Source organism: Thermobia domestica, chromosome 6, assembly GCF_964235325.1.
Source record: "Thermobia domestica chromosome 6, izTheDome1.hap1.1, whole genome shotgun sequence".
Taxonomy (NCBI): domain Eukaryota; kingdom Metazoa; phylum Arthropoda; class Insecta; order Zygentoma; family Lepismatidae; genus Thermobia; species Thermobia domestica.
Genome location: NC_137459.1, coordinates 37837953 through 37854867, shown reverse-complemented (window position 1 = coordinate 37854867; position 16915 = coordinate 37837953). Strand labels below are relative to the sequence as shown.

The following is a 16915-nucleotide window of genomic DNA, read 5'->3' as shown; positions in this document are numbered from 1 at the left end:
TACAACTCAGACAAGATATTCATTCGTATAATACTAGAAGCAATAAACTCATAACTGCCCCATGTCAACGAGTGTCCAAATCGTAAATAGTTATGAGACACTCGGAATAAAACTGTATAACAAGTTGCCTGCAACACTAACAAATGAACATATAGATAGATTTAAAAGTAAGTTGTGTAATTGGTTAGTTGCAACGCCCTTTAATTGTTCAATAGAAATGTAACGTACTTTCTAATCTCATGTTGAGCTAGTATTTAAAATGCATATCGTTATTGCCATTTATTTTGTAATGTTATTTCATCATTAATTTTGTTATAGATTATTATTCATTTATACTTATGTACCAATCACATTTTGACGTCTATTGCTATCTATAGCTTAACAACAATAAAATTCTTTATTATTATTATTATTATTATTATTATTATTATTATTATTATTATTATTATTATTATTATTATTATTATTATAGACTAATTGCGATATCTTCGTTAAATTTTTAGATTATTTTAGCTTTTTTATTACAGGTGAAATTCCATCTCTTAATAGAATGAAGACACCAGTCATACTGTTGGGTATTTCACTTATTTATATTCTGTTTCCATTTAGTTGTTTAATTGCCATTAAGTGACTGATTCGCACTTTTTAGTACAGTCCCGATCAAATTGTTTTCGTTCTGATGAGAAGTCATTTGCCAATAAATAATCAAAGAAATACCTAAACAAAATATTTTCTTCTATAATTTAATGGAAATCGTGTTAACTTACAGAAAACTGCTCAAACCGATCCATCTATCTGTTGTATTGGGAAAGAATACTTACCGTTTCACTGTTCATTTTAAACAGAATCCAGAATGTTAACATTCTCACAACATTATACACTCAAAATAAATCAATGTTTAAGCTTCCACATTTTATTTTATTTTTTACCTATATATTGCGTGTTTTCAAGAAAATAGGTTTCGTACCCAACTTATGTATGAGTCCAGTTCCAAAACGGTTTTTGTCCATTTATATCAAATCCCAGAAAAGCGAGGAAAACTATGGAATCAATGCGTTTTGTAGAACTGGATATATATGATGATGTTCAAGTTTTTCACATGAACACACTGAAATATTCCCAGTTCTACAAAACATGCAGATTCTACATTTTTTCTAAGTTTTCTGGGATTTGATGAAAATGGACATGAGTCGTTTCGGAACTGGACGACTCATATAAGGATCTGCCGTCATAACCATGTCATCTGGTTCCCGTATTATTTTCAATAATTATTGTGTACTTCCCAAATAAACTTTCGGAATTATTTAAATTAGTTGTTACATATAACTTGTCATAATTATAACTAGAGATGAGATTTTCATGAACAAAAACTTGTAATCATCTCATTAAAAATCTATAGGTTTTTGTTTGGCCTCCTTTAAAGTTGTTATTTTAACTGTCGCGTGTACTTTGCTGAAGCTTTTTATTTTAAATTGTCAAATATTAGATCGCAAATTATACCTACATTAGGAAACAAACAATTTGATTTAAACGAAACTTAAGGATTTGAAATTATGTAAGAATTTATTAAGAAATTGGCAATGATTTTTGTACTTTCTGCTATACGAAGTACGATGCATCGAAGTTTAAAAAAGAATTTATAGAAAGAATGAAGATACGCCTTCATATCACAAATCCTTCCCACAGACGAACTAATGGACTTTTGAAAACAAAGATAGATGGCCACTTTTTTTTTTTTTTTTTAAAAAAAAAAAAACATTATTTATTTATAAAATTGTTTATATTCAACGGTCCTATGATAAAAGTTATCAAATTAATAAAAAGCTTTGTCCCACATCATAGGTTGACTGGAAAATATAGAAGAAATACTACAGAAGCTAAACATAAAATGACAAAATGAAAAACTTTACATTTTGCATGTTCACTTCTTATAGGTTTGCAATATTGAAAGTTCGTTAGAACTGCAAACTTTTCTCAACTCTTCACTTAAGTTGATCTTGTCATCTTTCTCACCATTGTCAAACACTTTTTCAGAACTTATATGTCAAGAAAAAGTACTGAAAAGAGAGTGTTTACGCATACCAAATCTGAGTACAGTATGGAAGAAAGCACGACGTGTACTTTTAATTATCTACGTATTATGGCAAACCTTTTGTGCTAAACTTTTCGTTCGTTTTCTTCCAGTCACGAATACACCAACCTCTTCTGTTTTTTTTTTCCCTTAGGCCTGTACTATTAAGGCCACACTTATTCACGTGCAACACAATGATATTTGATGAATAAAAAATATTGTATATTTAATGTCAGTAGGTATGGACTAATGATACATTACGTTTCATTATTCAACTTCCCAGATAATCAACCCTATGCTGCCAATTGTGTTGAAGCAAATAAGAAACGGACAATATTACAGTAGCCGAACTAGAAAAGTATACGCTCAACAAGTGAGAGATCAAACTTCCATTCCCCACCATTCCAGTGATTCTTTCGTGTGTGGGTGTGGGTGTTACTTGGACATTAAATTTTGTAGCTTGACATAGAGATCTTACCTAAGCTACTATTATTACTTTTTCCACACACACACACACACACACACATTGTTTTTGTTTCAACGTTCTCGGGTGTCAGAATGTTGTACATCTTACAGATTTTGCTTAATTTCGATTTTTGAGAATTTAATATATGTTCACTCACACTTTAAAATTATCGTTCCACGATTACGCTCCGAGGCTAAGGGAGACGGTGATGATGATAATGAACGAAATGATGGAATGAAGAAAGTAGGAGCAAACAAGAGAACCCTGAGAAAACTCACTTGGTGATTCTACTGATTCCTACCACTGAGGCCTCATATATATATATATATATATATATATATAAAAAAAAAAAAAAAAAAAAAAAAAAAAACTTAAGATGCTTATTGCTACGCAAATGCTTTAAAAACAAGTTCTTTTTTTCCATAAATAATTCTCGATTATGTATTTTATTAATAGTTTAATCATTAAGCTCATATAACAACAAATTCCTAAATAGAACCAAATAAAATACGGAAAATTTTCTTGTCTAGTTATAACTGTCAAACAGATAACTAAGACACTACTTTTAACTCTGTTGTTATCGTCAAGTAACACTCCCAAGGATAATAGACTATATTTTGTCTTTACAAAGTATCTAGCAGCTTCAAAATTTATGCAGAAGGCAAAATATATCGTGCACTTCATGTCAAAAATTTACTTATCTAATCCAAGCTAAATATAATCATAAAAAAAGAAAGAAAACTACTTCAACTCCCCGACAAGCACATTACTCACCACTTTTATAAAAAATATTGATCAATTCCTAGATAAAGAATATAATCTGTTATTTCTAGATATGTTCCATGCTGTGTGCTCTAAGTCAAATCTCTCTCTATACTCGGTATGTCTAAGAGTTTGTACGTTTTCAGACGCAATTTTTAGGAAAGAATTTGCATGCAATGCAGATAATTGAACAAAGCATGTCAACACGTGACGGTTTGGTTATCTGCTCTATCATATTGACTCGAAGTGAAGCACAACACGCTATCTTAAGCAAAATTCATAAACTTCAATATTAAGATAGGAGAATACAGTTACAAACCTTGGCACAGAGGTATCTTCGCGCACCTCCGTGTTACTACATAAAGGATGTCATTGTTAGAGTGGCAGTGAATAGTTAGCACAGAGAAAATTTTTTGAAATTGTATTTAAACATTAGTTGTACCCATTTTAAAAGAGAAACTTAAATAGAATCATACATTTTATTATATAAATAAATCAACTTCCCCTACACAATTAACTGTAATTTTTTCATTAATGGAAGAAGTGGTGAGGTAACAGTTTAAGAAGGCAATAAAATCTCTAAACCATGAGCAAACAATGAGGCTCGAAAAAAAAGGTAATATCGAATATGATTAAGTATTATTCATAAAATACTCAGTGCGATGTAAGTCGCTATCCCGAAAATTCAATGTGAGCATTGAGTTAGCCTAACCTAACTTACAAACAAACAATAGCTAACATACAAATATCGATATGGGTAATCAAATTGATAAAAAAAAAAAAAAATCGTCCACCGTTATTCTCTATATATTTCAAACAACAGTTGGACACAGATTTGGGTATCTTATCGCGCAGTTCTGAGTTATTATCAAAAGTATTTTCGAATTCTTTGTCAATCAAGTTCTTCAAATGTTCCAGGTCCATCGGTTTGGAAGGAAACACTCTGTCTCTCAAAATGTCTCACATGACAAAGTTGAAAGTATAGATCAGCTGATCCTCGGTCCAGTCAATAGTGTTCCATGTTTGGGTACCCATTCAGTGCGTTATCACTAAGAAATTCGCGTACGATTGATCTATAGTGGTCTAGTGCGCCATCTTTTTGCCAAGTGAAATGGTACCTCAGGCCTTCGAAAACGGGATTATTGTCTAGCTCAATAATAACTATTTAACACAACATACCGACGTATTTTTTCTCGTTCATAGTATCCTTTTTTTTTTTAAAAAAAAAAAAGTCACACCAGCATTTTACAATGCTGTTCACACTAAAACATAAGACATATTTAATTTCTCTTGTATTACTACATCAGGATAGTGCACGAAATTATGTCTATTTCTCCTTGGATTTAACTTAAAGGTCACTCCATTAGGTCACAAAATTAAATTATATAAATTAAGAATCACTTTGTTAGGAGTCATAGAGCACTTGCTAATTCTGAGCATCTGTGAGAATCGTCCTTATATAGTGATCATAGTAATCTAGGTCTGTAAAGAGTTCACCCTGTAACACTTCTCTCCAAAAATTTCCAGTTCCTTAGAAGAATATCTTTGTGATTTCTGAGAAAAATTTACAAATGTCTATACAACATGATGTAGGTTTTCATTAGTAGACACACATCCTGATTGAATTGATTTTAGTAAATCTTATATTGAACTTGTCTGTTCAAACAGTTTAAATTTTACACACTCTTCCCAGTTTGTGTTGAATACCAGGAAAATGTTTACACAACTCTTTCTTACTATATCACAATTATGATAAGATTAAACTGTCAACACTTCTTCTGAACAAAGACCAGTTATTCAACTGACAATTTTCTATTCATTATGGTGAAGAAACACATCAATTCACACCAACTCAACACTGCTACAAACGTAGTTAAAACTGTTTTTATCTCTTTGGCGACGATTACTAGAATAACAACTCATTTAGAAATTCGTCATAACAGCAGTCACTCCGTAGAGATAATCAATTCAATGCTAACATTGCAGCGGAGTAGCGACTTATGATGGACATTCTAAATTTTAAATAATTATACGTTATTATACTTTTCTTGCTACGACAAATAATTTGCAATAATTATATATAGAAACAGATTTAAAATACAAATTACATTTTAGTTTATTTTCAACATATGGTTCAAAATATAACAAAAAACTTAAATATAGTAGTACTGAGGTACTTTCTCAGTAACGAAGATGATGTTCTCATTTCTCTGTAAGACTCACGTTTAAAGGTTGACAACAAAATGCCTCAATAGATCTTAAATTTAGTAAGAAATATACAATAATAATTTCCTTGATTGATTTATTTCTATTTCCATACTCAAAATTCATAATCCACTTTATAATATTTTATAAAAAATCTCTTTCTACTGGTTATTTGTATTTTTTAATTGAACTTATGATTTTTTGTTAGTACTCATACTTATGTTACCATAAACACGTTAATACTACGGTATTTTGTCTGGTTTTCAAAATTACTTGTATTGCTGAAAGTCTACAGAAACAACGATGCGTGGTACTGTGAGTTTGGTACTGTGAACATCCGGGATGGTGTATGTTCTGGAATTCCGAAGAGCACCACCTCTGGAAAAGGGGGTTGCCGTACGTGTACATAAACACTATTTTTCTATATTATATATAGCTTTTTCGTTTCATATTCGATTAGATTTTAGTGCCCCTTTCAGCAACGACGCTAGATGACATATGGACCTACAATTTAATCTGGGCTCCCGTCGAGAATCGAACCCAGTTCTCCCGCGCCGAAGATTTCTTCTTTGATAATGCTATCTCTTAATAATGTTTTAAAATGTATTAATTACTTATATCAATATGATTCTATTACATTGATATATCTTACATGACAACAAAGACCTCATCCATTGAAGATAAATACAGATTTTTAAAAAAATTGCATGTATTTTTCTTTCTCTTCTTTTAAATGGATAAAAATATATTCGACACTTAAAACAAAAAACGAAAAATGATTTGTTTTGACTTATAGACTCTGCGGAGTTCTACAAGTTGTTCTAATATAAGATGGAATATTTTGACAACAAATAATACTTGTATGTATCTACACTAAATAAATCAAGAGGGCAATTTGCACTAAACGTTGTATAACAAATAACTTAAAACAAAAGCAAATGTAAAGAATAGTTAATTAAAATCAATAATTTATATATTGATTTTAATAGAATTATCAAAGTATTATAATTCCATTTACTGTCAGCTATATTCACGTTGTAAAATAACTTAAGACTAAGGAACACGAAAATTGTTTAAAAAAATAATGATTTCTGAACATGATTCCTTTCATTAATTTACATTCCTTCAACAATTTTCTTCATTGATTTAAATGTACTATCATCTTTGAGAGTAACAAGATATCTCTTATATTTTGAATATTTCACCATAGATACACGTTCAAACACTTAGATCATTAATTTAAAACTAGTCTACCTTTCTAAAACTTAAAGCAAATGTAATGACACTTAAATGAACCGAAACCCAAACCAAACCAAATCAAACCACTTGCGTAACACACTATTTGTGAGCCTTAGCCTGCTCCAGCGCCATCCGTTAGCGATCGGCTGAACTACGTCCCGCCTAGCGGCGAGCACGTGGTCAGGAGCTTTCTATATCTAGTGGCCGTCACGTCTTGTTTTCACGTGTCCCCCCAGTTTGCCTCACGACGCTGGGTGGACACCAAACATTAGGAAGCACCGTCCGGGAATACAACCCGGGACCACTAGTCCAACGCTCTAACCACTATATATGGTTTTCCCTCTTTAAATGAACCGAATAAATATATTAACTTATGAATATCCGATTTCTTTTTTTAAAAAAAATATTATAATTATGGTGAACGACCTGGCACATTTAAACGTTTCCATAAAATGTATTATACACTAGTGTTGTGGCATTAACTTGTATTAAGAATGTGTATTGTTTCAGTATACCTTGTATCAATTGTATACAAAGTACACTTATGTATCAAACTCATAGAACCATATGCAATCGTTGTGTAAGAATCATTTAATGCTTACGATTCATTTAGAGTTTCTCAAGTGCATTTATGATAAAAAAAATGAATAAACTATAGCAGTATACTGTATATGTTGGTTAGTTCATAAAACTATAGTTTCTATAAACAAATATCCATATACCTAAATACTTGCTAGAGCAGTATATAATTAACTTAAGGAAGGTCTGCATTCGTCACTTCGTTTAATCTTTTTGGCTTTTTTTTTTTTTTTTTTTTTTTTTTTTTTTTACATATTTTGAACCTTTTTTCTATTGTAATTTATGAAATGATAAAAAGGTGAACTCTAAAACTAGTAATAAGAATATTTAATAAGAGAAAAGAACAAAGCAACCGTAGATCATCCATAAGAATTTGACTGAAACTATATACAAATGCCTTCATTTGGAACTCATGTTGTGCTATATAAGGGTATGTGAATGTTCTCACTGTCAACTGACAGAGTGGTTACAGTATTATCCTTTTTCTTCAACCAATTTGTACAGTAATCAACCAAATTTTCTCAATGTTCATGCAATTGACAATGGTGCAGTTTAACTGACGTTTATTTATTGTGATCCTCCAAGCTTCCTCAATATATCCTTCTAAATAGTTCGTTTTATGCAGAACCTTCAAATAATTAATAGGATGTGCATTTTTTTTCAATGTTTTGTCAATCCTGATACAAGATTATCACTTATCATTGGTCTTAGAATTTCAAGTGTGTTCTTTTAACTTTAAGATAGTGTTTCTTTTTGTACTGTCAATATATACATTTAGATATAAATAAATACCTTGGTAAAGTTTATTATTCTGTGTACCGATCATGAAAGAGGTTTTATTACTGTTACAAATGTTTTTACAAATTTCTACCTGGTTTAGATGATAAATTGATATCACATATGTCAAATATCGTTTTAATTTTTTTTCGTAGTTCTTTAATGATTTGGGACATCTATCCATTAAAAAAAAATATTAATATTAGGATTATTCTCATCCTTGTAGATCACGATTTAACATTATTTAATTAGCTTTTTGCTATTGTTTTCTCTTGATTAGCGCTTCTGATTCTTGTATTTATCAAGTACGTCAACTCCTTCCTAAGTGTGTGTCTGTTGGAGCAAATGTTTTAAAAAATCCTAAAACGTTGGACGAAACATTAGCCTTCATTCAAAATGGGTGAGCAGGGACAGGCGACACATATACGTATTAAAAACTACCTGTGGGTCATCTGTGTATGTATTAAAAACTTCTTGTGAGTTTTCTATGTACCTCTATAAATAAATACGTTCATTAATATTTGGAACCGTTAAACACAAATATTTCTGATCTTGGAATTAATTTGATGGTTCAACGTTTTATGGTTTTTCTGAATTATTGATCCATTATCACCAGCTGTTTCGAATATCGTCTTAAATTATTTCGAAGAAATATCTGAAAGGACGATTATCTAAAATTTGTAAGGTATTATCGATATGTGGATGACATTTTAATTATGTACCTACGTATTAGAATTATTTGACTTGAGTTTGGCGTCCCTTTCAGCAGCGAGGCTATATGAGATGTGAACCTACTGTTTAATGCGAAATTCGAACCACATGAGCTCTTGCTGGGAAACGAACCCAGGCCTCCCACGCCAAAGGCGCGTATGCTAACAGCTTAGGCACGAGGAAGCTTGTGTATTAGAATGAACAACAGTTGCAATTAGCAATTTACGTCCTAGAATAAAGGCAACGTACCTATACATATGAAAATATGTGTGTGGGAAACAAAACAAAAAAAAAAAAAACAAAAAAAAAAAAAAAAAACAATAAAGTAGAGCACACTGGAGGTTCCAATGACAGATAATAAGTGATAGTCTTGTATCAGGACTGTCAAAATATTTAAAAGACAATATCCATATTATTAGGGCGACCATACGTCCCGTTTTAGGGACGCGTTCCGGCCGTCCCGTCACTAAATGGAAAAACGTAGTATTTGTCCCGTTTTATGCAAGTGTAAGAAGTAAATAACAAGCCCGGTACCTTTACTCGCTGTAAAGGTATTAATAATTAATAAGAACAAAGAGGCAAGAATTGAATTGAAATTTCTCTCATTAAACATGATCTATAGTTCGCAGTACTGCTCGAAAGGCAGCACAGGTTTGAGTAGTTGCTTATTTGTTTTTGAACTAATTTACGCACTGAACTGTTCTCATGAATTTTTAAGAGCCGGAACCTGTCCCATTTTCAGCTGAAAATTTTCTGCTCACTTTGCATATTATTAATTATGTAAAGGTTTTGCATAAAAGAAACCACTTCTGAAGTCCAATTCAGAAAGCTCGAAGGATCAAAATAGATAAGATAAACCTCAGTTAAATTTGCACTTAATCAGTTTCATGTACCGTTGTGACAATCTGGTTACACACTGTGCAAGTTGGTCGAAGAAAAAAAGAAAAAGGCTGCTATGACACTATCAGTTGACGGGGAGGATAATCAGTTACCATTATATAAGACAATATAGTTTTTTGAAAGAAGATATCTGTAAATAACCTAGTGAAATTTTATATATGACCTACGGTTTCTTTGTTTTCTTATCATACTATTTTTCTATGTTACTACTTTTACAGTACACCTCTTACCTTTTGACAAATGGCTCCAACGGAGTTTGAAATATAAAATGGCGCCAAAATGATTAAATAAAATGGTTGTATATCCTGCATTTCTTTATCGCGACAGATCTAAGACCATTGAAATCAAATCCCGAAAGCAATGGCATGTTATAATATCAGAGAAAAACTAGACACAATGGTTTACCTTAGAAAAGTTTCAGAATTGGCATATGGATATTATTAAAAATATGAAAACACTTTAGAGCACAACTTAAAAAATGAAGTACTAAAGAGTAAAAAGTTATTAACTTACCTATTTCCATGTACGTGACTAGCACAGAAGGCAAAACTATAGTGGATGAGAGTAGGATCTATCATCAGACCTTTCTCTGCCCTATCTAACAAGTCACTTAGGTAACAAAGATGACGATAACAGCCTCTAACACCATACCTGGCACAGTATTCATCTAAAACAAACACTTGGCCTGGGCTAAACCAACCCTACGGCAAGAAAAAAATGAATGAAATAATTAACTAAGGAGAAATAGTTTTATTTAATTGCGTACATAAACAATTCAAAACAAACAAGATTTTTTCTTTTGTTTTATTAATCTTATGAAAAAGAAACTTCTATATTCAAACGACAAAGTATAAATAGACCTATTGTATGTAGCAAAATAACGAACTCCTATGTACCCAATATTCTCATACAATTTAGCTTACATGCTGAAGATTTAAATGTAATACTTGTAAGCTTAAATGAGCATTTTTTAAAATTTATCCTCAAAAGTACCAGGTGATTCTACGGAAATTTTGATCTTTAGCCTGGAAAAATTCAAAACTTTGAATATAAAAACGAGGATAATAATTTAATATATAATTTAATATTTAATTTAATATATTTTCTTTCTTGCGCTAAAAGAACAATTAAATTCAATTGCAGTGTCTTGGATTCAGACACATTATTTTGTTTTCTAAGAACAACACAATAAAATGTGCTATGACTGTTTGGAGAAACGATATTTACGAGAAATTAGTTTAAGAGGCCAATCACTGCGAAATTAAAATACCGCTAATTTTACAGTAATTATGTGATATCTTCATGTAGATAAAAGATAATCGAAATGTGGAACAAGAGCGCGCTAGACAATATTATTTTGCATGAGGCACCCTTCTCACGATTCACCTAGTTGCTTTCCGTTTGCATGCATTTAGAATCGCGAAAATAAAATTTGATTTTCTAAATGGCTGGAAATCGAAAGCAGATAAGTGAGTCATGATAACGGTATCTCATGTAAAATAATATTGTCTAGCGACCTCTTGTTCCACTTTTTGATTATCTTTTATCTATTTGAAGATATCACATAATTACTGTAAAATTAGCGATATTTTAATTTTGCCGTGATGAGGCTTCTTAAGCAAATTTCAAACTGTCATGATCTGAGAGAGCATATGTTGAACTACCTAAATTGATAAAAAATATTTAAACATCCGAACATTCGAAACTGTTTATACTTTACTCAAGAAAGTGGTAAATAAATAAAATAAAATAAAAAAAAGCAGGTATATGTAAGCTTGAAAGTTGTAAAAGTATAAACTCTACCAGTTTTCTTTCTTTACCTAATCATTTGTAGCATTTTTTCCTAGTAATGAAACATGAATAGTTCCATAAACTTAGATTTTTAGATTGCTGTGACAAACAGGCAGTTAATGAAGTAATATCCTGGGATGACTATGATAATAACGCTTACTTGTGAAGTATTAATAGACGCATTTATATTAATACTAGCAAAAGTGTCCAATGAAACATAAAGTCATCAGAACTTTGAACATTACAGAAATTACCCTTCTTTGTCCCTTTAGAAGTGGAATTTTCGAAAACGATGCAACACGTATTCTTTTATTTTTAGTTACGAGTTTATATCCCAAAATTTACACCTTGAACTTAAGCAAACCATCCTCTTGTATTACGAAACAACAACAACTACAACTACTACTATTACTACTACTACTACTACTACTACTACTACTACTACTACTACTACTACTACTACTACTAATTATAATAATAATAATAATAATAATAATAATAATAATAATAATAATAGGATATTATAGAAGTTCACCCTTTCTCTTCTTCAGTGTAGAATCCGTGGAAAAACTGAGACATGCTTTCAGTTATTTTTAAAGAGAGAGTATATATCCTATACTTCATGCCTCCAACATAAGCAAATTCTCACATTCTGTATTTTATGAATATGCAATCGGAGGTTAGATTATTAAAAATTTTCCCCTTGTTTCCTTTTCGGAGCTAAATTTTCGAAACTGCTGAAACATAGTTTCAGTTATTTTTACTTTCAAACGACGATAAAAGAGAAGTATGGTGGCCGCGGAAAAAAAAAAAACTCGAATTCGAGATTTTAATTGATTTACACGTTTTATGGTTCCAACATTCCGAGAAAATGATATCTTGATCTCTGCCCGTCTATTCTTCCGTTTGTCCCTATGAAAACGTGTTCACTTGCCCAGAGACCGTACTGCTCAACGTATCCGCACTAAATTTTACACTTGATTTTTTACAAGATTCTCCAGGGGCGTTTTTCAATTTTTTTCCTACCCCAAAAATTAAGGGTACTTTACTGAACGCTGAACATTGAAAATTACGATTTTCTAGGAAACGGCTCTAACGATTTTGTTTAAATTTCATATATCAATATTTTATACTGTGGTATAGGTCATTCCTCTGGGAAAAATCCAGAATGGGTAGTTTACTCTTAGGGGTGAGTTATTTTAGAGCGACTCAAGCGATCTTGTTCATATTTCATAAATAAATATGTCATTACTAACCTGATAATATGTCATAAATCATTTACCCTGAGAAATTCTACGAGAGATAGTTTACTCTTAGGGAAGAGTTTTCGTGTGATTTTCTCAAAAACGTCTCAGTAAATAAATATCTCATTAATAACCCCACAATACACAGTTTACTTTTGGGGATGAGTTTCCTACGGTTAAAGTCTCCTTCAAAAATGTCTATAATTTTCTTCGTATTTCACTAATAAATATTTCAGTTATAACTGTAGCATAACGCAATTTAGCTTAAGAAATCAGTGCAAGAAACTTTAGTGCGGTGGCCCATACCTTTCTTATTAATTAGGAGTTTATATGCAGAGTTTGATTTTACTAACGTTAGGAATTTGTGAGATACTTCGTTCTTGATAGAAAATATGAACCACTCTTTACCCTCCATATGATATGTATCTCATAAAATTCTTTCTTACGCCTTGCTTCCGTGACTATTAATGTTTCTGTCCAAATTTCATGTTTCTACCTAGTAGTACGACTTGGGTATCGATGAGTTAATTACATTTACTCTTTCATATAGTAGTACAGATTTAAAAATTTAGGTTCATAATTTACAGAAATTGGAAAAAATATTAAAATATATACTTTCAAAGTGATCTCGAAATTCAACGGATTGCATACAAACCGCACATTTAACTGGAAACACAATTAGATTCAAAAATTTGTGTTTAAAGGGTTGCTTAACTCAAATTAATATATTTCACATAAAAAGTCTTACCTGAAGTCATTGGAGGGAAATATAATACCAAAGATTTGAATTGCTTTTTCTCAAATTTAATTCAAACACAGACACGAAATTATTCTAAATTTAGATCACTGCATCTAAAGAAGAATAAGTGAGCTTTAAAAAATGATGTAATTAATTGTAACGAAAGAATAAACCTCAATAATTTTCCAACTTACCAGAGAACAATAAGGATCATTTAGTCTATAATCTAATGTAAGTGTCTGAAGCATTTTAAACAATGAGGCATGATCAAATTTACAAGGATCAGCAGATATGAACTCTTCCATACCATGCTTCCTCGCTCTGTCAGCATCTAAAACAAAAGAATATGATAAAGTAAGATAACTAACAAAAATATACTACAAGATAAAGTAAAATTTTGAAAACTCTTTAATTCTACAATATTAACCCTCGCACTAGTAACGAAGGAGGGGGGTGCCCATAACAGTATGTTTTTTGTAATTACTTATCTAATTGTTTCTTTAAAATTGAAAAAAAAAAGTTATTGCTCAACATGTTTAGCTAAAGTGGTACCTTAGGGTACCTTACGGTGGTGCAAATTAAACATTAATATGTCTCATAAATTTGCTATTTTAATTAAGCAACCACAAAGTACCCTGCCCCCGTTGGTAGGAGATGTGACTGACATTTAGAAGTGTCACTCCTAGATGGCAGCATAATAAATAGCTGTTATTATTATCCTGTGTACTGCTCACTTTAGTCCCTGTAGATTTTTGAGATAGTTTCTAATTTGTTTCTTTTGCGAGATATATTTAATCTTAACATGGGTACAAAATGACCCCCCCCCCCCATCGTAGTCCGCGTTAAAAAAAATACCTAAGTAGTGTGATGGTTAATGAACGTTTAAGCTGGAAAAAACGATATGCATGAGTGTAAAACCTCAAGCGTAGCTTTCGAGGGAATGGAGAGAAACGAATTTCTTTGTACAGCTAACAATTTGTGCTGTACGAGTACCGTGTCACTTATTGAGGTGAAACTGATGTTGAAATATACCCTCGACATTAAGCTCTTTCTTATGACATGAGCAATACGACAGTACATTGTATAGTTAATGAGATATAGCATGAAACTTCCATTAACACTTAAATTTTAATTTCTGTTTAACTAAAATATTGTCAAAATACAAGGTGTGATCAAAAAAATACGGTGAATGTAGTTGCACAGTGCAACCTGTCGATTTTGCATCCATTTCAAATAGTAAGCCTGGTAGCCTAAACCTTTGGTACAGTCAGTGTCGAGTTCGAGCGAGTTGGGACATGTAATTCGCCTCTAGACGAAGAAGAGTGAGGACGTGTTAAGAGCATCTGTCGCGCTAAAACATTAAATTTTGTTCTAAGCTGCAGAAAAAGTGCTACAGAAGCTCGAAAGTCAAAATTAGTGTACGGAGATGAAGCGGTGGTATTGAAGACTGTTTACAAGTGGTGTGATTGATTCCAACGCGGCAAATAGTCGGTTGAGAACGAGAAATGAACGAGATGTCCTTCGACGTCAAAAACAGATAAACACGTACAAAAAGTGGGACAAACGATTTGTTCAAACAGGCGAATGACTATTCGAGAGCTTCCCGAAGAACTAAACATCTCGTATGGATCCGTGAAAAGCATTTTAACCACCGATTAAATAGGCAAATCACTTTGTCTTTCACCACGAAAACGCGTCGTGCCACACCTTGTTTTGATCCGCGAGTTTTTGGCCAAAAAAAAAAAAAAAAAAAAAAAATATATATATATATATATATATATTCCTGTCTGTCCACATTCGCTGTGCTCTCCAGATATAGCACCATGCGAATTCTGGCTCTTCCCAAAAATTAAAACCGTGCTTAAAGGAAAACGTTTCGACACCATTCCTGACACTGGAGGGCCATGACAGAGCAGCTGAACACCCTTCCAGAAGAAGCGTTCCAGAAATGCTTCCAGTCATGGATCCAACGTTGGGATAAGTGCATTATTAGTCAAGGACAATACTTTGAAGGAGATTAAATCCAATTCCATGTAAGCTTATAACTTTGTTTCTAATAAAATTATTCACCGTATTTTTTGATCACACCTCATGTAAGATACATATTAATCAAAAGTTTACATCAAGATGCGCAAAATAACATCCTTGAGAGTAAAATTTCATGTATAGTTTTCGAGAAAGTCGAAGAAAACGAATATGTAGCAAAATTCACTGTTAAGTAGCAAATTGTTATTTATTTACGTACTGTATATGTAGCAAAATCCATTGTTAAGTAGCAAATTGTGTTGATTATTTACGTACTGTATATGTTGCAAAATTCACTGTTAAGTAGCAAATTGTGTTATTTATTTACGTGCTGTATATGTAGCAAAATTCACTGTTAAGTAGCAAATTGTGTTATTTATTTACGTGCTGTATATGTAGCAAAATTTACTGTTAAGTAGCAAATTGTGTTATTTATTTACGTACTGTTGTATATGTAGCAAAATTCACTGTTAAGTAGGAAATTGTATTTATTGTTGTTTGTTTCTACTAACAGTGATGCACATACTCTTTACGCACATACTACTTGTAAAATTTTCTTACAGGTTTCTTACGAGTTATCTTTTAACCACTACCTTGTTATCCTGGAAACCACAAATCTAAAAATTAGAAATAAACAACTTTAAGATATGGCGTAACTTCTACTCGGGACGTTTGGCTTGATATTTCTACTTTATTTTCTGAAAGAAAATAAACATTGTTAGCTGTAGATAAGACATAGTTATTTCGTGTGACGAAGTTGTTGAAAAAAAAAGAGTAATTGCAGAAAAAAATATTAATACTGCAACTATATTCGGGTATATTTCGAACCATATTCAATATCACTTATTAAATGAGTTACGTAACGTACTTACCTCCCTGTATTTTAGATATGGTAGAGTTCTTCCCTGCTGGTGTAACAGGAGGTGTGGGTTTATGAGACTGTCCCGTCGCTCGGTACATAGCCATCACCCACAAATGGCACTCATTTTCATCGTCACTAGCGAACAAAATACTATCTCCTTCTCTGACAGCGTTGAAAAAGAAACGCCCTCCTTCCAGGTCTGTCAAAAGAAACAAACATTATATAGAAGATTACTGTATGTATGGTATATATTATGGTAATTTTCTCTCTCACTATATATACTACATGTAGCAATGAGTATGTATATATAACAATACTTATAGCTTCATCCTAACCAAAACTTTTATGATATACCTAGAATAAAAGCTTCTGGACTCTGCAACGCAAAACCTTTGATATGACTACGATTTATAGATGGTATTTTTAACTCCAGGTCTATGGGCAACCTACATTGAAAGAATTACAATAGTAGTTCCTTTGCTAAATCCATCTGGCCTGTCTCTTCCCACATCGCCATCTTCCTAGGCGTGAATGACAGATTTTA

General features: G+C 31.9%; 1 protein-coding gene across 8 annotated transcripts in view; it reads right to left on the bottom strand.

Moving 5' to 3' along the window:
* Cadps (calcium-dependent secretion activator 1) overlaps window positions 1–16915 on the bottom strand; it is a 794056-nt gene that overhangs the window by 83246 nt on the left and 693895 nt on the right. For 6 of the 8 annotated variants that reach the window (XM_081761521.1, XM_081761520.1, XM_081761523.1 and 3 more), the window contains 4 exons: window positions 16382–16570; window positions 13679–13815; window positions 10224–10411; window positions 3619–3654 (listed from right to left, as the gene is read on the bottom strand). In XM_081761521.1, coding sequence (XP_081617647.1) covers window positions 3619–3654; window positions 10224–10411; window positions 13679–13815; window positions 16382–16570 — 550 coding nt within the window. The remainder of the gene's footprint in view (window positions 1–3618; window positions 3655–10223; window positions 10412–13678; window positions 13816–16381; window positions 16571–16915) is intronic. The other 2 variants (XM_081761524.1, XM_081761527.1) reach the window with 1 other exon arrangement.